The 23,479-nt window shown below is 39.8% G+C and overlaps 1 protein-coding gene across 2 annotated transcripts in view; it reads left to right on the top strand.

Moving 5' to 3' along the window:
* Nucleotides 1-2,544: 2,544 nt before the first annotated feature.
* The window catches only part of flt4 (fms related receptor tyrosine kinase 4), a 71,156-nt gene continuing 50,221 nt past the window's right edge, over nucleotides 2,545-23,479 (top strand). The window contains exon 1 of one of the 2 annotated variants that reach the window (XM_084719440.1): nucleotides 2,545-2,800. In XM_084719440.1, the coding sequence (XP_084575566.1) occupies nucleotides 2,743-2,800 (58 nt within the window). In that variant the 5' untranslated portion in view covers nucleotides 2,545-2,742. The remainder of the gene's footprint in view (nucleotides 2,801-23,479) is intronic. The other variant, XM_084719441.1, reaches the window with a different exon arrangement.

The raw sequence follows: 23,479 nt of genomic DNA, 5'->3' as shown, positions 1-23,479 counted from the left end.
GCATACTATTGATTTTATAGTGCACTCATGGTGCTTGAAAGCAGACCTGTCTGGGATTGATTATATAGACTTAAATTGGTGTGCTGGTTCTTCTGTGGCTCCATAAGACAATTAATAAATGAAATACCCAACTGCACCCAAAACTCTTATCCATCTATCTGTGTGTGTGTGTATGTGTTGCATATATATCCAAGTACCAACCTCTTGTGCCCTCTGGCTTTTTATATCTGAGTGTATATGGTACATGGGTTTTCAATTTCCAAAATCCCTCCCTGTAAAATAAAATAGAGCAGATAGTGGCTCACTACGGACCTGTTACGCTCTTAGTACATGATTTTCATTCACACTCCGAGCACTCCCTCAGGAGGATGGATGCGTGGGCAGATGGGGTTAACAGGACTTGGACAAGGCTGGAAGAACTCTGCGCACTTTAGTTTCATCTGAGGCACCGTTGCATCTGACCCTTCAGAAGAGTAATTACAGAGTTCTAATAGTGAGCTTCTCCCAAGGCACTCCTGCTCAAGCTTTAGTTTATTGAACAACTGGAAGAATTTGTGTTCATAGCAAGAAAGATAACTTTTTCTGCCTCAAATTAATGGCAGACATTTGACCTGAACAGATAAAATTGCATTGACATTAAGGTGTCAGAAGAGTTAGAGACAAGGGGCCATATTTCAGAAACTTCTTAAGTTGTAAGTATGAGATAAGATTTTTCCCAATTTGGAATTACAAAAGAACTTTGGGAATCATATCTTATCTTACTTCGTCCTGTCTTAAGTCAGGTTAGGAAATCTTACCCAATCCATGCATCCATTGTTTATCATTGTTTATAGCAACTAACACTGTAGCACTGTTTTTTTTAATCACAAGGAGCCCATTCTAGTGGACTACCATAACTTCAAAAAATATGAACTATAGTCCTTATGTTGTTTGTCAATTTAAAACAGAATTTTCAAGTCAGGAAAGTTTGAGTTTGCCACAAAACTGTTGAAGTGACTGTGAAGATATGTTACTAGAAAGACTGCACACGCAGAAGTCATGTACGTGACGACAAACCTACATCAAATTGAGAGCTGATTTGATTGATTTGATGTGATTTGATTTGATTTGATTTGAAAAATTAGGTTTTAAAATAACAAACAACATGTGTAATTCAAAGAGTATAAAAAAATAATACCTCACTCACCTCACTATTGCAAAAACAACGACAGGAAGTTAATTTCAACACAGATGAGTTGGAGGTTTTGGCAACGTCTGAAGAGAAATCCAAAAATATTGAGAAATTTACAACAACCCTAACCTTGGAGAAAAAATAGAGATAAAATAACAGACAGTCTCTGTCGTCTCCATCATCCATTGTGTGAAAGCTCCTATACATTAGGAGAATTTAAGACGTTAAGATCTTAAATTAAGATAGGAACGTTAACTTAAGAACAACTGTACTGAAAACAATGAGGGGCACCAACTTTAAAGATGTTCTTTTTGGGAAAGTTACAACAACGCTAATTATGGAGATAACAGAAAGACAGTGGGTTAAGATAGCACATAGTCTCCCCTATATCTGTCATTGTATAAAAGCAGTAAAAGAGTTATATGGATCAAACAAGTTAGCCAAAACTACTGTTAGCGACCATGACCGTTAGCTAGTTAGTAAATTAGCTACTACCACAGGTTGAAAAGTGAAAGATAGGACAGTTTAATGCTCATCCTACAGTTAGGAGAGTTCATTTCAGATTATGGGAAGTTATGTTGCTTAAACTGTTGCTTCTTAGATTAGGATAGAAACAGCACTTTTCACTTGTTCATGATTAACAAACGCTTAAGATCTGCAAGTTAGGAAGTTTGTGTAATACGGCAGACATTGGATTATTTTACCAAAGGAGAAATCATGTAATATTCTCCTAATATACCTCCCGGGGGTTGTGTCTGTCTTGTGGTGTGTGTTCACTTTCTTTGCAACCCTGCTGGATTCCTGTGGTGTCTTTGTATGATTTTTTGATGGCATTAGGAATACCTGCTGAGCTCTTTGGAAGTCAGGGGGGATTTAAATGCCTTGAAAAATCCATGAAATTAAAATCAATATCAAACAGTTTTGCCCCAAAGCAACAAATGGAAATCCACAGCTGCTGAATAGCGTAGTAAATTCTGTCATTATTGAGTTGAAAGAGTTCTTATTGCAGGCCTACTTCATGGTGTCCTGTTATAGAGGATAAAACTTTATTATCCTTTACAGTATGGTTACTATAAGTCTTTAATGCAGAGGGTGAAATGAATGGGATCATCCAGGATGGAAATTAGTCATGGATGTTAGGACCCCCCCTCCTCACTCACACACACACCCCACAACCGCCAACACACAAACACACCCCCCTCCAATTCAGCTCGTTTTATGAACTGGATGGGTGGCTGTGCATGCGCTCCGGTCACGAGCAAAGGAAAAGGAAATCATTGTAAATCCCATTCAGTGCCTTGTGCATCCTTTTGACAAAACGTGGAGGAAAAAAACAGACGTGTTTTTTTTTTTGTTGTTGGTTTTTTGTTTCTCCCTCAGCATTTTTCGGCTCTGTCCTCTCTGAGCTGAGTCCAGATCTGGCATCGATTGGCCGAGGTTCACCTGAGTTTTTTCACTTCCATCCGCGGACATTCATTCAAATCAGCTCTCCGCCACCCGCATCAAAACTAACGAGTTTTCATCAGAAACACCGCTCAAGCTCTCTGCACTTCTGGACCGGAGATCTGGAGATGAAGACAGATTTTTCGTTTTTCTGTCGGACTTGGATTGGAATAGCATACGCTTCAGGTGAGTGAGGAGACTTGAACACAAAGTTTGGACCGCACAACTTTTTTTTTTTTTTTTTTTTTTTAATGAAGGGAAAGGTCGAGCTGACTGTTTACGCTGACTTTGCAGTAAATAATTGATCTGAGATTGATTGAAGTTTTATGTCTAGAGGCTTCAGCGTTTTATTCATGTTGAAGCTGCGGTCTAAAACTGAAGGTTAACTTTTCTGTACACTTTCTGTTACATTTATTGCATATTAAGTGGCATATTTCTGCATAATTTTAAAGCTAATGCTTCATAATCAGTCAAAAACATGAAATCCTTGCACTTAAACCTACTTTGAATCCCTTTCATTTGCAAAGTGCAGACGCATTTCTTTATATTTTTTGATAAGTGCACCATTTATCACTCACACATTATTGAAAGTTGCCTCTTAGCCTCTCAGTGTGACACTGGATTAATAAGGAACCCCAGTTGAGTCTCCAAAGTCTACATGCAGATAGGCACTAGGGGGAGGCATGCTGTTGTTGTGTTTGTTTGATAAAGATGCAGCTGTTAATTGATGATGCTAAAGTCATGAGGGGGGGAACAAAAAAGAGCAGATGCTGTTGAGATATGTTGAGTTTTTGAGTGGCACCTGATAGTTTATGTATTTAGGTCCCATTTTGGGGAGGCAGGAGTGGGAGGAGAGCTGACTGATTTAGACTGGACTGACATGTGGAGGAGGAGAAGGAGGAGGAGAGTATAGCAGGGGTCAGATCCCCTCAAATCCCTCAGAGTGATCTATTTGTGTAATCTTATTTTTGTAAAGCAAGTGAAAGGTGAGAGAATGTCACTTACATCCAGTCCAAACTAATTTCTGGGTCTTTTTTCTGTGTGATCTGAGTCCACATGTGCTTTTTATTCATTTGTGTTTCTAGAAAATTTGCAAAACTGAAAAAAAAAACACCAGCGATTTATAAATGTACAGCACATTGTTTTCATCCCACTCTTTTCTGTGATATACTTGAATCAGGGGCCTCAGTGACTGTGACTGGGAGTAACATGGCTGAGCTTCTTTGCAGTTTTTCCCAATGACTGAATGTGTATGTCTGAGAAGTTCATCACTGATTGCTGTTGAACAGCTGTTCATAAAGAACAGGGAATACTTTTGTGAGGGGAATTTGCCATATGGCTACCCGAATCACAACTCCAGTGTGGAGGGATGGCTCCAGCTCCTTTCATAAATATCACCGAGCTGTGCTGGGTGGGTCTCATACATACATTTGGAGGAACAGATAAATAGTGGGCCCATTTTTTTTCAGAGAGGAATGACCCATTTCAGGGTAATCATTCCCCTCTGTAACAGTAAACATCATCAACTCTCAGTAATGGTAGCTTTTATAATGTGTGTCAAATAGTGTTTGGTGAAAGTTGAGTCTGAAGTTACCCTCCTCTCTTTTCACTTCTTTTCACCTGGCTGTATGTTCTTTTAAAGCTCAGTCCAAACTTTTCTAGCACTCAAAACAAATATAAAACTTAAAGAACAGTTCCCCATTAATCCACAATGTGATTCTTGGAGTCGTAAAGCTCTGTCTGACATTTCTGTCATCACACAAACCTGATGAGCCTATTAGTGCATATGTGGTGTTTTCTTCTGAAGGACTCCCTTGCAGCCCTGACAGTTAGTTTAAATTAGTTAATTTGACCATCTCTCAACAAAAATATAAACACTTTTGTTTTTGCTCCTATTTTTCATGAGTTGAGATCAAAGATCTAAGACTGATTTCTGTGCAGATAAAAGGTTTATTTCTCTCAAACTGAGGTCACAGATTTGTTAAAATCCAGTTGATTGTTGCTGGAAATCCTTGGAAGCGTGACAAGTACCTAGATTTTGGATATAGTCCTTGGAATTGTGATTGTATTAGTTTTTTAATAAATCTCTACTTGACTCAGTACTTCACTTTTTAGGTAAATAAAATTAGTTGGATATTCACTCAGTCAGATTGTATAGGTACTATTCTACTTAGAGACAGGTCAAACTTTTTGAAACATGAGACTGTTGTGTTTTCCTTTCATTTATCACCCTACTATAGAAGGTTATCATGACACATAATCTTGTCTGTTTATAGCACCATAACTGATTTAACATAATGAAAAAGTGGATTAATTATTTTGAGTATGTATGTTTAAGTATGTAGTTTACCACAGCAGTAAGGTGCTTCAAAAAGCTAGAAAATGCACCTTGAAAAAAGTGCTTAGGTTTGACTTAAAAAGGTGAAGGAACTGTGATGATTATGACACAGGTCTGCCCTGGACTGGTCACAATAAAAGGTCACTCTAAAATGTGCAGTTTCATCTTGAAAAAAGACATTTATTTGGCACTGAACTATGGCTGTTTAACATCGGGCTACAGATACAAATTTTTTCACCAGGAGGACAAAGCCATGACCTGCCCTACTCTGCCCGGGTTCTTTTTTGCCCTGCGGCGTAAAAAAACATGGTATCTGTAGCTGTGTGTGAAATAGCCACAGTTCAGTGCCTAAAAATGTAACCTTTCAAGATCAAACTGCAGATTTTAGATTTTAGCCATTTATTGTGACCAATCCAGACCTGCGTCATAACCATGCTCTTTAATCTGCATCTCTATATGTCACACCTGTCACGTGGATGGATGAGAAGTCCTCACTGACAAATCTGTGAACAAAATATGGGAGAAATAAACCTCTCATGTGCACAGAAGAAGTTTTACATTTTTTATGTCAGAGAGAAAAAACTAAAGTTGCGTTTAATTTTTTGTTGAGTATAAGATAATAAGAATATTTAAAAAATTAGGGCATTGTGCAGGAAAGGCTGGAAGCCAAAAAGGCTTAGCCCCTATATAAGTAACAATGGTCATAGAGTAAGCAGAAATACAAACGGCATAAAAATTTAGAGTATGTTGACAAGTTGAGATGCATTAGCCTACAATAAGATCCAAGAGGTGTTATAAATCTTGACTAGTCAGAGACCTTTTCAATAATATAATGAATGAACAAATAATGAATGAATATCAGTAACGTTGACTGACAGGACACAGACCCCTCATGTTTCTCAGTTGATGCTCAGTACAAACGCAATTTCTCCACCAGCTGTGTATCAGAGTTGTACATTTTCCAATTATGTCCTCACAGTGTGTACCTGTGAGACTGAGTGCCACATTAAGGTAGAGACATGAGAGAAAGAGGCCAATTTTCTTGCTCAGTATTGCTGCTTTTTGCCCACCTGTTCACACTGAAATGAACTTGAAGTTTTTCAATAATAAGCAGAGTTGAACAGTCACGACACACTGGTTTTTTTCTTTTCAGTCTATTTGTCCCTCATGAATGCTGAGCACAACAACTCCAAGATAGAAAGGATAGTCCATGGATGTAGCAATTTACCTTTTGCAAACCGTTTTGTCTGTGCTCTGACTTTATAAACCTCCTGCTGAATAACTCAGATATTTTTAAGTCTTGTTTTAAAAGATTAAACACCTCGTATTTAAATATTTAATTGTGAAATGATCAGATTTGTCTTTAGTCTGACGGATTTCCTTAACCCTCTTTGCCCCCAAATTCCTTTCAGCAAAATACAAATGTGTGACATTAAAGAGACACTTTCCAGTCGGAGTCTGATGCAAGCATGATGATAGCACCGGCTTCACATTATTATGATCGCAGGGGAAGATTGAGGGAGAGTGGATGGTAAACCTGCTAGCTCAGAAGTCATTGTCATTTTAGGGAGAGAGGATATAATTTACACAGCAGCTGCATTTATGGAGCTTCAGGATTTCACCCCGAGCCATTTTTTGCCATCTTCCTGTCACGCTCCATCTCTGGTTTGAATTATGCTCCTTCCAAAACATTTATTACACAGCTACAGAAATTCTGTCTGATCTGAAAAAAAAAAGATTCTTGGTGCAACTTCCCTGGTATAGGCAACTATTGAAATGAATTGTGAATCACTGATTGATTGATTCATCTCCTCTTAATTTCCTTGTTTTTGTTGCAGCAAAATTGACTTTTGAAAACCTTCTGAGTCAAAGAAACCACATATGAAAGCAGCGAATCTTCTTTTTTCCTCTAAAGCTGAGCTCTAGAGCCAGATGATCTTTGGCTTGCTCTGTGTCTTGGGTGCATAGTGTTGATATTGCTTTTAGCTGAGTGTTTTCTGTACGCATACCTCCGCTTGATCAGATCATCCCAGAAATCTGACTCTCACTCTTTGGGTATTATTCTAGTCGTCCACTTATAGAGGTCGAGTTGTTTTAGCCAACAATATCCCCCTATTCTCAGCGCTGGTCTCAGGATTCAACCTCAGGACTCTGAGGAGCGTACCCTCGGTGTCTGTCCTTGAATATCTTGTTCTATCAGCTGGAGAGCAGCTTGGATGAGGGAGGAATGCTGCTGTCGCTGCTGCTCTGTGTGGGAAGCTCTCTGCAGTAAAGTCCAAATAAATAGGGAGTCCAGTGCCTCAATCATCACTGGCATGGAGCAGTGAGGCCCCTTGGGCATTTGTATGTCTGGTCACTCACTTTCTCATCACGCTAAAGCACCAACACCCCAAATATGACTAGAGCTGAGCGATAAGCTCTTTCAACACCAGGAATCTGCAGCAAAAGCCAAATATGTGTCTTAAGTTGGTGTTAGATAGTTGATGAAAACCATCTGTGGTATTTTTGTTTTCACATTTCCCTCCATGTTTCCTGTGCCCAGTTTTTAGACATGGATCATAGGCATGGTAATGTTGGTCTGTTGGTAGCTCCACCACCTTGGTCCAGATTGAAATATCTCAATAACTGTTGAAAAACACATTCGTGTTTCTCTCAGTAACAGTTGTAATAACTTTAATGATCTTCTAAGTTTTTTAAGTTCAGCTGGACTAGTGCTAACGAGGTTGGACCAAGTAATTGTTTTGCAAGTCACAAACAAATCTCAAATCTTTGCACTCAGATCCCAAGTAGGCTCAGGTGGTATCTATTTTTTCATACTCTGACCTTCCTGACATTTCTCTGGAGTATTCGATATATATGATGGTATTTGTGTGGAAAAAAAAAGAGTAATTAAAGCTAGAAATTGAAGTCATTACAGCATATATGACTGATTGTCTAGCTTACAGTGCTTTGTGTCTTATATGCAATTAGTCTTCTTAGACAAGTCTTGCTGTGTTTAAACACCCTTACTCCATAAATTGATGACACTTGTTTCCATGGATACCAACACATCATTTGGCTGAACAGAGATACAGATGTAACATGTGGCTAATAAACTGCTTTCATAGTTGGAAGAGGTCGTGTCAAAATAAAGCTATATATGGCAATATTTTCAAGATTCAATATCTAGTTATATTTAGTTAATTAACAAGAGAACGAGGCTACAGAGCAGAAATGAAAATTATTTCTTTCCTACCTCTGAATAATTCGGTTGGCTAAGTTCCCTACTGTAATAAATTAAGTTAACTTCTATTTCTATGTTTTAAATAACTTAATTCATGATGGCAGTGTTGAAAATCATACCTTCTGGGTTTCTAAGTACCCTGGTATACCATAATACCTTCATACCACCAAGTAAGTCCAAAGGCAGCGTAGGCAAGTCCCATGTCTTAAACCCGAATTTCATGGCACACATTCTAAATAACAGGCTTTTAATCTATGGGCTTTGTGTCAGGTATCAAGTATTTTCAAGTCAGAAGGCTCAAGTTGAAGTGAGTGCACAAGTCGAGTAAAGTTTCATGTCTTTTTTGATTTTGTCAAGTCCAGTCTAAAGTAATCAAATTTCTGATTTGAGTCTGACGTGAGTCCAAGTCATGTGACGTGCTGCTAGCACGGCTGTAGACCCTTAGGGCTCAGACAAGCCAGAAAAAACTGTTTTGTTAGGTGTGCTGTCCGTTCTGGACCATGCCATTTTCAGATACTCTCTCCTGGATGACCTGGATTCTCAGTGTGGTACTCTGTTGTACACATAACAAGTGACAGATAAATAAGTTGTGTAGAGCTAGAGAGAGAAATTGAAACCCTTTATCCTGTCTCACCTCAGACACAGACACTGGCCAATCATGCCATAAAGTGGGTGTGAATGACCAATTGTCGGTTTGGGAAAGTTACAGAAATTGTTGCACACGCCCCCCTCATTCCACCATTGGAAAGGTGTGGGGGGATAATGGGTGTCCTAAGCTAATCGTCCAAAAGGTATTTCTGATGAAGCATACTGGGAGGTTTAGTCGTATGGCAGTAGAACTCTCTAAAAGGTCTGACCCACAGCAAAAAAGGACACTTAGCTGTTTGTACAATTCCTGCCCCTTCATCATGGCACTTAACAACTTTCAGAATCAATAGGACTGTTGTCAGAGTCAAAGTCTGGCTTGCCCGTAAAAGACCATGTTGCGCAATAAAAGATTTTAAAGATGTCCTTTCAGAATCATTCCTTCATGGTCGTCCTCGGCTTCCCTACTGTGCAAATGAAATGTTATCCACAGCAGGCTCCCATTTTGCTGCAGCAATGCACATTTTTCTTAGACCTTAAAACGCTCTCCCACACTTGGAATAATTACCATGCAGGGGAGGTTTAACCTATTGATTTTCTTTCTATCTCTCTCTGTCCTTTCTATCATGTTTATAGAGACTTGAGTTTCATACCAACGCCAGTAGAGCACAAAGACAGCCAGAAATTAATTTTAGTCATGCTTCACTTACTGACTACTTGAGCCAGTGAGTGAATTAACTGACCCGTAAAGGGGTCAGAGTGCGGACAATTATATACTTAAGTGCTTTTTACCTGGAAGATGAAATAAATTATATGACACTGCTGTTGTTAATTGAGACCAAAAAAATGATGCAATTTTTTCTGTTCAGCTTGATAATTAGGGGCTTTGAAATTACACAGACAAATACTTACCCTTGTGAGGACTTCACTAATTATCTTGACATGCTAATGGGAGGGTAATTACATGAAACTCTGCACCAGTAAGGAAAAGACATTTATTATAAATAGTGTTGACAGACACTGCAGGGAAATAACTCTGTGGCGTCTATTGCCTTTATTGGCTGATCAGTCTACACGTGTTCTGAAGGCAGAAACTGGATCCTGGGACGTGGTGGCACTTACTCGGATATTACAACACTCCAAAGAGCTTACGTTGCTTAGAAACAAGCATAATTTCGAGCTCTTATCAGTTTAACAAGAGCCTCCATCGTTATTATCTTCAAATTGTTGCTCAGACTCAAGCAGCTGTGTCAGTACAGGATTGGGACTTAGAAGTCTGTGCAGCAGTTCATTGGTCACTCGTACCTCTTGTCACTGCAGGTCGCTTGGGGTTCATGGGAAAGAGTCCATTGGCAAAGCCTGAGGAAATTGCCAGCTTCCCTCCCTTTAGGCATTCAGCACCATAATTGTTGACCCGGCACTCCCTACTTTGCCCTTGTTTTCTACGCAGTCTTAAGCTGCTGCATTGATTTAGCTCGAGGACATTTAACACAACAGCGAAGACTTGTTTATGACCTGAATCTCCAGGAATTAGGTAATAAGCGCAGTAATGGGTCTCCTCAAAGTTTGGCCTCTGAGCAGTCACAGCTTGACTTTTAGGAGCATGCGAGCCATCACAGCAGGCGTGGACTGTGTGCTAATCTTTGGCACTTGCTTGCACTCGAAGAGACATTTTAGTTGGTCCAAAAACATGTTTGACAAAGCATTTACCAGAATGTGCTTCATTCCCCTCTCAGCAGGGGAAACCATTTCTCAGTGATAAAAACGATGACATGCAAAAAAAAATGACCCACCACAGAGGAAGTGCTTGAGTTGTCCGGTGTGCCTGTGAGGCAGGTACAGGAAGATTTAGTCAGGGACAGAGGTTGGAAACATAGGAAGTTGGCCCAGATGGCTTGTCGCCGCATCCTTAATTTCGCACCCCTCCTCTGGCAGGATGTTGGAAAGGCCTAACACCCCCAATAGTGGAGAGGACAGGGACATAGTGGATGTCATCCTCCTCCATAGTAACAATGAAATCAAAGCCGGGCTGCCAGTCAGTCCGTCGCCTGGCGTTGGCCCGGCCTTGTGTCCAGATGACAGAGGAAGTGGACTTTATTTCTTTCAGAGAGAGAGGGAGATAGAGGGAGTATGTTACAGCCTGAGGCAGGCTGACTCCACATCCAGAGAGCAGGTCTGCTCCATGGCCTGCATGGCCTCCCAACCCTCGCCGGACATACAGAGCTATTTCAGAGCGCTGTAGCCTTGGCCCTTTGCCAGATACTGTGTCACTGAAATAATTGGCTGTACTATCACCTACACATTGCTCTTTACCATTTAAGACATAAAGAGAAAAAGAGGGATTCGATTTCAGTTGGTACATTTTCTGTCTCTTTCAACCACGTTTAACTGTGATTTTATTGAAACCAAGTGTCCATCAAGCTGTAAAGACAGAAGAATTTAAACGGCTTCTCAGTGCATTTTATAATTTTTGCACAATATAGAACCACCTGACTTGGAAGGGTTATTTTAAATATGTCTTCCAATACAATTACTGATTACCTGTTAAAATATACATATATATATAAAATAGTATAACTACTTTTCGATTACCTCAGTACTAAATACGGTGAGATTTTTTAACCCAATGTTTTATGTTTATTGTGAGCTTATTTAGAATTTGTCCAGTTATTACTTCCTTTGTTATGCGTGGATGCACAATTACATTATTAGCTGGAATGCACATTTAAATGTACTTTTAAGTATAGGGTGCTATTCACAATTAACATTCAAACCTCAAGTAAAGTGAAATAAATTCATTCTAGTCTGGGGCTTAATTGTGTTTTTAGCAACACAACAGCCTGATTACCAACATCCCGACCGGCAGTCCCAAAATATTTTTCAGTTTTAGCAGTTGTTGTTGTATTGACATGTTAACTTGCTAACAAACATAGTTTCTGTGTTGCTAACATTAGCGGTTGGTCTGTGTAGCTAACATTAGCAATAGGGCTGGATATTGGTGCTCAATACCGTTGAGGAATCATATGAAACAACCCAGTAAAAAGTTGTATCAAAACTTCTCCAGTCAAACAAAACCTGGATTCAATCCTTTTGGTAACCAGTCTGGAAAAAAAGACTATTTATATGCTTTTGCACAAACCCAATCACTGCAAACATTCTTCATAACAAAGAACCTTTGAAAAAAAGGTATTGAAGGAAGTACTGAATAAAGTACTAGTATGGGCATCTCTTTAAAGGTACTGGAATTTGTACTGGTAGCATAATTTTTTAAACAGTACTCAGCCCCAGTTAGCGATTGGTGTGTGTAGCAAATGTTAGCAGCTTGTCTCATCTGTAAGTGCTTTTTTACATTAGACTTTGAGTACTTGGATGGTGACAGCATTTTCACAGCTGGAGGGCAAAACTTGCACTGACGTTGTTTGACTTCTTCTGATTTAAAGACAAATTATTTGTGGCATTTCCACCAAGTGAAAGCTTTATTTCCCACTAGAGGCCATGATAATGAATTGACTGTAAGGTTAGCGATGGTTTCTCTGAGGCCAGTGTTGTTGTGACACTTCTAAATAGTCGTAATGTATACAGACTGTTACAGGCAGCATTTGTTCTTTATTTTAAAATATTATTTAAAATTGTAATCCTGTCAATAATCTTTTTTGTATCCTAATTATGTAATCCTGTTACATGTAATCCCTTACTTGCCAATTCTGACAACCACAAAGCAGCAGCACAAGTACCTCATTAAAACGACTGTTTCTCTGAAAACCTGCGTCTGTACTTTTGAAGGACTCCCACGTTGCATCCTTTATGCCAAACTGAGAGTCTGAGAAAAGCTATTTGTTTACGGTTCCTCTTTTCCCGTTCCTGTTCCTGTCATGTGACTGATCAGAGACAAAACTACAGAGAAGCGAGGAAACACTAACGGCAACATCTCCTTCACCGTCCATGAAAAAGGGAAGTGGGAGAAGCGTGAACATGATAAAGAAAACAGGAAATTTGCTCGCAATGAAGAACACAGTGCTGCCTTTCACATGAGCTTTAATGTGCCCTGTATCGTACCCTTGGAGAGAGGAGCTCTCGCCTTCATCGGTACTTTTGATGCTCTCGACTCCTGCCTGCCTTGTATCTGCCTGCTTGTCAGAGAAGCTTTACATTTTTAACTGGCTTAGAGTGTCTTATGGCAGCTAGGCTTCTTCCTCTGTGTGTGTATGTGAGTGTGTGTGTCTGTGTGTGTGTGTGCGTGCATGCATGTATGATTTATCTTGAGTCAGCAGGTGTCCTCCATTGCCTGGGAAGTCCAGTTTCAGTCCCTGACTGTGACAAAACCACCAGTGTGAGTCTGGAAGAGAGCTCAGTAAAGGATAAGATGAACGCACATATGCAGAAGCATTTAAATGGGGGAAAAGATCTCCTGTACATACCAGTGCACTCCCACTTGAGCAGTTCTATAGTTAATTTGGCCATAAGTCCTCACAAAACAAGCACATAATGCTTTTGAATAGAAACTATCATTGCTTTTGTAACTGCAGAGCTACTTTTAGGTGGAAATTTCCATCACTTTATGATTCTTGTTTACAGAGAAAGACTATTGTTTTAAATATTCATACACTGTCAGTTCACACACACTTCTAGGCATCAGTGGAGGAGCAAGCAAGAGTGATTTGAGAAGCAGCCTTGTTTGATTTATGTGACTACAGCATTTTAGAAAAAATAGGTTGCAGTATTATGCATTTTTTTTCTTAAAGAAATAGTTCATTCATTCATTCATTCATTCATTCAACCTTTTAGCCTGATATCAGACTGAATTGTCAGCTCATTACACTTCACATTTCCATATTCAGTCTGACTGCCTCCACTCTAAAAGATTTCACTGGGGGAGCAGGGATTCAATTTTCCTTACCATTCACTTGAGACCAACGTCATTTTGAGTCAACAGTGGTGCCATGATAGCATGGTTTGTTTTTGCCCCCACGGTCTATGTTTTTATTATGAGACAGTGAATGTGTGAGGGGTGGCTATGTCATGTTGTTATGTTGTGGTCATAAAGTGTGTAGATCAGCTGTGTGTTGTGTTTGGTGCCACAGGAAGAAAGAGGAGTCTGGTGTTACTCTGGTGTCTTCATGTACTCCACACAGCAGAGTTTGTCCAGACTGTGAAAAAGTAATGTTAGCTAGTTGGCAGATAGGAGTCAGACAAAAAGCAGTTAAAGTAGCAACGAGAAATCTCAAATAGAAAAAGCTCTGCATAAAGAAGGATTTTCTGTGGCAGTAACTGTGATGCTGCAACCTGAGCTGATATACACACTTCTTTTCTTTAGTCAACCTCAAGCAGCTTTGATAGCAGCATTTATATTACTTGCTTTGTTTATATTATTCCTCCTTGGTGCACAGCTTGACAACTCTGTTTTAGTATTTGTTTCAGTTATTTGTTTCAGTATTTGTTACAGGAACATGGTGTCAGTGCCGTATCATTGCGCAAAAGTGTCTTGTTTTTTGATGTCATTGGTGCTGATGTGAGCAACGACTACAGACGATGTGTTGTGCTGTGAGTCAGCTGCACAACGTTTGGTTTCATGTCCTTTGTACGGCCACCTGGCCCAGCCAACACTTACCGCCATGTGTCAGACGATGGCGGTGCCGACAACGAGCACGGAGGGTGGACGCTGTGCCTGGGTATGGAAGCGTGAGCTGGGTGCCAACAGGTGACGTGCGAGCCAAAAATGTGGCCAGAGGGCAGGCTGCTAGAAAGAGTGTCAGCAGAGGAAGTCTGAGGGACAACAGCCGCTGCAGCAGGAACAGCAGCAGTAGCAGCAGCTGGAGCAGCAGCAGCCGTAGCAGTTGTAGGAGCTGCCTGCAGTGGCAGCAGTGGAGTCAAGCGGTCTTCATCCATCACAGCGGGGGGTCCTGTCTGTCAGGTCTCCATTCGTGGGAGTTGAGCCGGCCCCCTGCAGCTCCAGGGACAGCAGGCAGCAGATTCAAGTCAAGGTCTGCAGCAGTGGCTGTGCCTCCCAACATCTCAGGAGTGGAGGCCTGGGCAGAAGATGGATCTCTATATGATATGTTGGGAAATACACTTATCTTATTCTTTCCAAGAGTTATATGTGAAGATGGATGTCTGCACAGTAAATATGTGGCTACAGCCAACAGCTGGTTAGCTTAGCTTAGCATAAAGACTGGAAACAGGTAGTGGTAAACAGCTAGCACAGCTCTTCCCAAAAATAATAAAATCTGCTTAACAGCTCCTCTAAAGCACACTCAGCAGAGGTGATGATAATCAAGAGACAAATATAAGTGTGAACACAACAACTTGCCTATTTACATGAGTGAGACTGTTTTGTGGTTGGTCTCCAGCGCGGAAGCTCCTGGTCTAAAAACAGACGTGCTTGTAATAAGATTTTGTTACCTTTGGGTAGTAAAATGCTTCCCCCTTTTACAGTCTTTATACTAAAGTTCCTGTCCAGACACATTTTAAAGTATGTAAAAATTATCTCCTATCATTAATATTAAGTTAAACAAATCACTGTATCTAGCCTCACACCTGCCCACTACTGCTGCTTGTTCACGCATCTACATGATTAGCATTAGTGTAAGAGCAAACATTGGAGAGATTCAGGTATACATGTTTGAGCCACAATCACAGGCAACTAGCAGTAAGAGTATTCAGGATCTTTTATGTTGTTGCTAAGTAGTTTGTTAGCTTGTTAGCTTGTAACTGGCAGTGACTGACACAGCTAAAGCTAACTCTCACCCTCTGTATTGACAGGTCCACCCTGCACCGGAGGATTCTTTGCCAGTGACATTTACATGTTACTAAATCTAGTTTACCAGGGGTACATTTGAATCTCTGATTTTAGTGCACCGATATCTCCTCTCTCAGTAGAGAAGTGTAAAAACATCTCTTTAAGGACACATTTGCACAGATACTAGTCAAGCTCAGACATTTTAGGTGGCATAAAAACATGAAGGACACATTTTTGAGTCGAGGTAATCTTTAATGAGCTACCTTTGTATAGAGCCAGGCTAAATGTTTCCCCCTATTTCCAGTTCAGCTGCTGGTTCTAGCTACATATTTACCATTAAGACATGTTGTAACCACGTATAACTCTCAGGTAAGATATAAGATAAAGATGTTTTCCAAAAATTACTCTTTTCATTTCTGGGCATTGTGCCTTTGTCCGTCCACTTGGCCACCTTGACTGATTTTGCAATTTAAAAGCAGAATATAGACATAATAGGAGTTGCAACTGTCCAAAATGTTTTTTTTCCTTACATTTTTGTCATATTTCTTGTTATATTCAGTAGCACTGCATTGTTACAAAAGTCCTCTGCACCTCTTGGTATGCTGGCTCTTCAAACCTAAATTAGGAGCTACTTTTGATGTTCCCTCGCCGTGCTGTTTGCACATTTCAATTGACAAGTAGCCAGTCACACATCTTTCCTCCCTGTCAGCCGGGTATGTGAAGCTGACACATCAAAGTGAAGCCTAATGCACATGCAGACTGAACAGGCACAATTGTCCTTGAAATATTCGGACTTCATGGCTCTTTGCTCACATTTACATCTGGCACTTCCATCATGGCAGAGGCATGCAGCACAGAAAAGACAGAAACACCAGCTGTGCATAGAATGTGACCAGTATAGTATGATCACTGTCACATGGTTTGCATGTTTTACTGCCTCATTGTTGTCTGAATTACAATTTAGCTACCAAAGCACTTATCATTTATTCTATTTCACTGCTATTTTAAACAAATCTCAGCCTGAGAAGCTTTTTAGGCCACTCAAACCCTCTTGTTTACCTGGTAGAACCAGCTGGAGCTGGTGCAGGGTATACACAATACTCCCACAGTGAGAACGGGTTTTCAGAGAAATCACATTTCACAAGAGCAAAGTCAAGTTTTTACAAGGACGTGTTCAATGAGCTGTTGCTCTGAGACAAAGCCATGTCAAATGACTGCCAATGAAAATTCTTTTTTAAAATCTTTGGTCATTGTTGAATTGTTTTTGACAATACCCAGCGTGTCAGACATTGTGAACGCAATGAGCTGAATCACAAAAACTATAAAGTCATTGGAGTCATTATCAACTGTAGAGAATTGGCTAAAAGATTAACACACTCAGAGACTGTTAATAGGTATTTATCTCTCTGAAGGATTTTGCACATCTAAACCTGTGTGTTTAGACAGAAGAAAAAGTAAATCAACTTTGGAAACGTTGTGTTTTATCTTTGTAGGTTAAAATTTGATGTTTGCTTTTTGTTGGTTGAAGCTAATCACCCAGAGCTGCTGCTTATCTCTGCACCAGCAGCTGGAATGCATGGGAAAAGAGGGGAACCAAGCTCAAATATTTTCTTGGCTCTCTGCCCCCTGTTTTGTAAGGTGGTTGTCAACCAGCCAATCACTATCCGTTTTAGTTTTCAGGCCAAGCAATCGTTCTGAATAGTTAGATCTGTCAGATGTTGTTGGCTACAAAAAGGTGTGCAAAAATGATGTGAATAACGGGCCATACCAATATTTTGCATGTTTTATCTAATTTTCAACAAATTACATATGTTTACATTACTGCTCAACAATTTGCATACCATGCCATTAATGACTATTCATTTGAATAATGAGTATCAGATTCATGCTGGTGATATGTTGTCTCTGGTAATATGTCGTCTGTGACAAGAGACATCAATCCTGTCATAATTGTCATTATGAGTTAATGCTGTGCACTTTTCAAATCAACCTTCACTTATAACTGTATTAGCTTGCAATGATAACACACTGAAAAAATTAATGCAGGCAATATATTTACTGCGATGCTTTAACAAGTCACTAATTAATTTAGTTTCTAATTAATCATATCTCAGAAATTATTGTGACTCAATGTAACAGTGACTGTATGTAATGTTGGAAAATACACAAGACATTGGTTCAGCAAGGTACAGCAATAATGTAAACTAACTTTTCCACATTATAACATGCAAAAACACTAAATATATGTTATATATTTTGTGAGTTGTACTTACGTTATCCCAAATGTTTCCAACACTGTTCAAAATAGAGAAATCTGTAATGTATTCGCAGTAATGATGTGTTTCCTACCACACACTTCTGGGAAAACAAGGGACATGCTGCGTACATCAGAGAGTGAGGACGGTAGTTGATTGAATGTGACGTAATGCAATGTAATATATTTGATACATTACCTTGTTTTGAAGATAACTCTGTCTGAGTCACGCCAGAAAGACTTTCATGTGGAATGGTGGTTGTTTAACACTGAAGACAACAGCCCTTACCTAAATCTCACTCCTAGTTATTCCTAACTCTACCCTGAGGGGTTGTTGCAGGTACTGGAAGGAAGTTTATTTGACACGCTGAGTCATGAAAGCATCTTTCTACAGCCCAGTTACCTGTCTTCACCACCGATAGCCATGATCAGCATGTGAACAGCACCCACCCCCAGCAATCAGTGCTCTGCAAGGCTTAGCCGTCCACAGCCCGTGCTCAGGTCTTTCCCTTTCAGCACTTCATCGTCCGTCCCCCGAGTCCTCATCTGGCCCAGGTGCAGCCATTTTAATTTGTGTCCGCAGCAGCTCCCCTCCCTGACCACACTCTGTTACAATAAAAACAATAGAATTACTCCAAAAGACCCCACAGAAGAACACGGCAGATAACCACGGGTACCACTAATTTAATGTGTGTGTGTGATATTTGAACAAACCATCCCTCAACAGGGACATAAAAGCCTTTTGTCAATGAGACCAGTCTCCTGAGAGCATTTCTGCTGGCTTACAGCAGGCTCTGTGAGCATGACTGGCCTTCTGGCCCTAAGCCAGCAATTCCCACAGGTGCTTTGCTTGCTGTTGCACCAATTTTCTGGGTGGGGATAATTTAAAGGTTAAGATACGGGGGAAACACATTTTGACGGGTGAACATAAATGAACACAACACTGATAACAAAACTGAGCTGCTGTGGCTGAGGTGCTCTCCTCCCAGTCGTTAGCCTTGATGGGTATAGTCAAGCAGAGAAAGAGTAGGGTTGTAGCTTCCCGCAAAGCATACTGGGTAGGCAGAATATATATAATTTTCAACATGTATTATGTGTTTAGAAGAATTTTTCTTTTAAATACATGATACATATATAAACAAATATTTGCTCAAAACGTGAAAAGAAAAGATTGTGGAGTTAAAGACCGGTAAACTGTTGTTCATGAAGCCCCATGAACCGACACACATACCATCCTGTCACCATCCTCGTCCATGTTTCAGGACGTAGTGGTGTTTGATACTGAGACAGCAGATGAAATTTAATCATTTAAATTCGGTTAGGTGGTGAAGAACACATGTTTTATTTATTTATTGCTGCTTTACATGTGTATCTTTCAGTGTACTCAGACTGAGTTGAGTCATTTTCTTATTGAAGCTGCAGCCTTGTGTACAGAAGGGTAACACAGTCTCCTTAAACCAGAGTTCACAGCTGCAGCCCTGCTTACTCACTGTCCACCTACACAGCTGTCTGATTGCTGACTACCCTGAAGCTGAGACTGCTGTTTAGGAACAAGGCTTGTACAATATATGGAGCCTGTGAACCTCTTTTTTCCACTTCACTGTTTAATGCATATTAAGATAAATGAGCTAACTGAGTGATAACAGTCATAACAATCTGTCACAAAATGCAGCATGAAAGGTCACACCAGGAAAATGTGTTTATTATCATGACAAGATATGCTATCAGCCATGAACTTGTATGAATTGATGTGTTTGGTTTTCTTTGGCACTCGCTCCACATAGCTGTACATTGGAGCAATGTGTGCTTTTAATTATATTTGACAGAATGCAAACAATTTCTAATGGGATTATATATTTTTTCAAACCGTTTACGTAGCTGACAGGCTGACAGGCCTCCATATCTGGTGTCTCACAGTTTGGAAACATGGTGCATACATTGTGCAGCACATCCATATGGAAGATATTGACATCTGGCTCGAAATATTTTCATCATTGTGAAAGATGGGGGGGAAAACAAAATAGCAGCTCCCGGAGCATCATGAGCAAGAGTCACCTACAGTGTGTGAGGCGATGAAATGCCCCCTTCCTACCTCACATCAATCTGAAATGTCCAAACAGCAGAGAAGTCGGTGGCTGTTTTGGCCTGCAGCCATATGTAACCCAGCACACATTAAGTTATGACTTTGCAGCACCTCCTTCAGCAGTTATGAGAGAGCCACTTAGGATGTCAAGTGATATATAGGAGATCCGTAGGCTTGACAAGTAATGTGGCGCACATTAGCCTCAAACTCACCCTGGAAAGAGACCATGTCAGAGGTGCTGAGCTCACCGTACCAATACTTTTGTCATGAATTGTATCAGTTTGAATGATCTGTTACGTTTTTTTGCTCAACTTCAAAAAGCTTCTAGCTTCACTCCTTCTGAGTGTCATGTCTTCTTTGCCCTGTGGCATCAGACAGAGCTCTGTTGCTCTATTGTGATAGACAGATCCGTTTATCTTACTACATTAAAGCATTTCAAAAAGCCAATGCATTTTTTTTTTCCAGATTTTCTCCCAAATATACCTCCGACATCTTGATGTCTTGTCTCTCAGGGCATGCCAGTCAGGCATGACATTTCCAAAAGATTTACAATTTGCATCCTGTCTGTCAGTGTGCGATCGCTCAACAGATTGTGAGGCAAGCATCCATCACTGAGACTCAACCACAGTAGGGATTTAGCTCATCACTTACTCTGCACGCCGCTCAGAGAGAAAACGTATCCAGTACACTGGATAACTATATTTTCCCAATGTATGTACTGTTTAATTAGGGCTGGGTATTAGTACTGGTATCAACCAAAATAACCCAGTACCAAGTAGTATAGAGGCTTCTCCAGACAAACAATACCTGCATTTGATCCGTTTTGAACCCCCGTCTAAAACCAAAAAAATATTTGTATTGTGTTTGCATCCAGTCACCGCAAGCATTCTCCAATTTCATGCAACATATGACTGACCCACTACCTCAGCAGCTACAACCCATACAGTCTGTGGTGTGGTGAAGTCAAGTGCTGTTTGAAACTTTCCTGAGTATTAGTATGGTACACACCATCATGGTATCTGATTAAATACATGCTTCAATTGCAGAAGGATTAATTGAGGAATGTTTTTATTCTCATGATGGATATTGACTGAAGTGGGAAAAAAGGTATCAAATGAAGTACTCTATTGGAATTGGTATCACTTTAAGGTTACTGGTACTGGTATTGTAATTTTTTCAATGACAGCCCTGTGTCACTTACATATATTTATAAATATGTAGTGCTTTTTCTGTCATGTTGGACTTGATTTTAAAGGACCAGTGTGTAGAAATTAGTGGCATCCAATGGTGAGCTTGCAGACTGCAGAACACCTTGTCACACTCTCCCCTTCTAAGCGCGCAAGAGAATCTACAGTGGCCGTGAAATAAAATGTGAAAGCAAAAATCGAAAGGCCGTCTCTAGAGCCAGTGTTTGGTTTGTCTGCAGTAGAAAGAAAAAAAGACAAGATGGTTATTGTATGCATATAACAGTCTGTATGACATTTGCATATTATGAATAGTCAGATTGCACATGAATAAGTCCTATGACCCAGTTATTTTATGTTGCATATAGTACTTATGTCTTGTCTTATTTATTCTGGATTCTATTTCCTTTTTTTTTTTCTTAATACATTTCCTCTTGCACAGCTACCTTTTGTGCTGTGTCAAATTGGATTTAGCCCACTGGGAATCAATAACAGTACATCTTATCTGAAGCATGGCATTGCAAAATGGTGAGTCCTCTTCCATGGAGGACCTGTGCCCACTGTTGATGTTAACCTTTAATTCTGAAGTAAACAAAACAATGATTATTATTTTCAGGGGATTGTACACTAATGAAGACATACTTACAAATACGATATTCCATCTTTGTCATATTCTGCCAATAAATCCTTGTAAATCTTACACAATGGGCCTTTAAAATTACAATGTGAATTCTATAGATCATAATCTTTTAAGTCATGCTGAATATGTAAGAGAGTGCAGAAAGTTGGAACTGTGTAAGTGGCAGTGCGTGTTTTGTAAATTTTCAAATTCAGCACACATGGCTTTAAAGCAACAAGTTCTGCAAGTAATTTGTCATTGCCTTCCAAGTTTACTCAGGAGTGTTTTCTGATCTGATGCTCCTATCCTCAGGATGACATAATTTAAAGGTAAATGTCAACTATATTATCACATATACATTTATGCAGTGCATAACCTACAATGTACAGTGAGATTCAGTCTCTGCATTTAAACCATCCAAGTATTAGGAGCAGTGGGCAGCTGCTGTGCAGTGCCTGGGCACCAGCTGCAGATGTAAGCCAGTCCCCTTGGGTACTGACTGGAGAACTAACCTAGCATATATGTTTTTAGATGATGGGAACTCCGCGCAAGCATGGGCGATTTGAACCCATTCTTTCTTGTTGTGAAGCAAAAGTGTTAAATACTGTTTAATAAATCTGTAATCAATGACTGACCACTCATATGATAAAAATTGTATAATTGTAGTTAAAAGGAACCACAATAACTGTTAGTAGGGACCACGTTGCCAAACCATCCACCCTCACCTTTCAGACTAACAGTCATTATTCACACAGCCTTAAGAGGTATATGTCAGAAAAACATAAAAAGACTGGTTTTAAGTGTTTAAGCAAATGACCAGTGCTACTGTGGGCTATTGCTTTTCTGGTAAGCCTCCTGTAAAGCAGCATTAATTCAATTCTTTGGTCACTTGGGGGAAGCACAGCAAGCCGTAAACACAACATTTACATACTATCACCTAATAGAAATGTGAGCAAACTATTGCCTTTACACATCCAGAAGGCAACGGAGCAACATTAGCATTTATTTGAGGTGTTTCTGTATAGCCAGCTAATGTAAGTCTAATATTCCCTCCCCTGTAGCTCTGTTTTGATCAACCTCTGAAGAGAATATCTGTTTAATTGCTAAATGTTCCACTATGTCTGTCTGCTGTATGGTACTGGGCAGAATGTGCACTGTGGCTTTACCAGAGCTTTAATCACTGAAAACAGCTGCCTGCTGTAGCAGTAAAAGAGCAGGCAGCTGTTTCCAGTGATTAAAACTCTAACGAGAACCCAGAGAGTCAATTAAAAATGTAAAGTTGTGCCAGAAAGTGAAAATATTGAGCTAAAAGAATCCAAAATGGTCTGTAGAGCCAAAGGCTCATCTATGCCCCCTTTACATATGAAAGTAGATACGTCTATTTCAAATGATGAAACCGTCACTGCCCATATGAAAAAGAGTCAAATGTTCTGACAACAACATGACTTTATGACATGAATGTCTCCGTTGTGTCCTGTGGTCACATGTGGGGGATAATGTACAGTGAGCAGGTCATTATTGTGAAATAAACCCCACTAGGGTTGCAGAATCTTTAATTAGCTTAAAATCAATATTTTTTATTAATTTTAAAATTATTGAAGTCCATAGCAACAGTCTACATAGATACATAGAAACTGTCTGCCATTTAGAAATAACAAGGCGAGGCAATTTTATGTATATAGCACCATTCAGACACACAAGGTGCTTTGCAAAAGCATAGAAATACATTAATGTAAAACATCAAAAGAACATTAAAATTGCATTAGAGATCATAAAAACAAAAGCTAAAAGCAAGCCAGTGAATGGTTAAAACACAACAAAAATGAAAACAAAAACAAAAGCA

The sequence above is a fragment of the Lutjanus erythropterus genome, chromosome 5 (assembly GCF_056507025.1).
Source record: "Lutjanus erythropterus isolate fLutEry1 chromosome 5, fLutEry1.hap2, whole genome shotgun sequence".
In the NCBI taxonomy this organism is placed as follows: domain Eukaryota; kingdom Metazoa; phylum Chordata; class Actinopteri; order Lutjaniformes; family Lutjanidae; genus Lutjanus; species Lutjanus erythropterus.
Note: the sequence above shows the minus strand (reverse complement) of the source record. Positions and strands in the feature narration are given on the sequence as shown.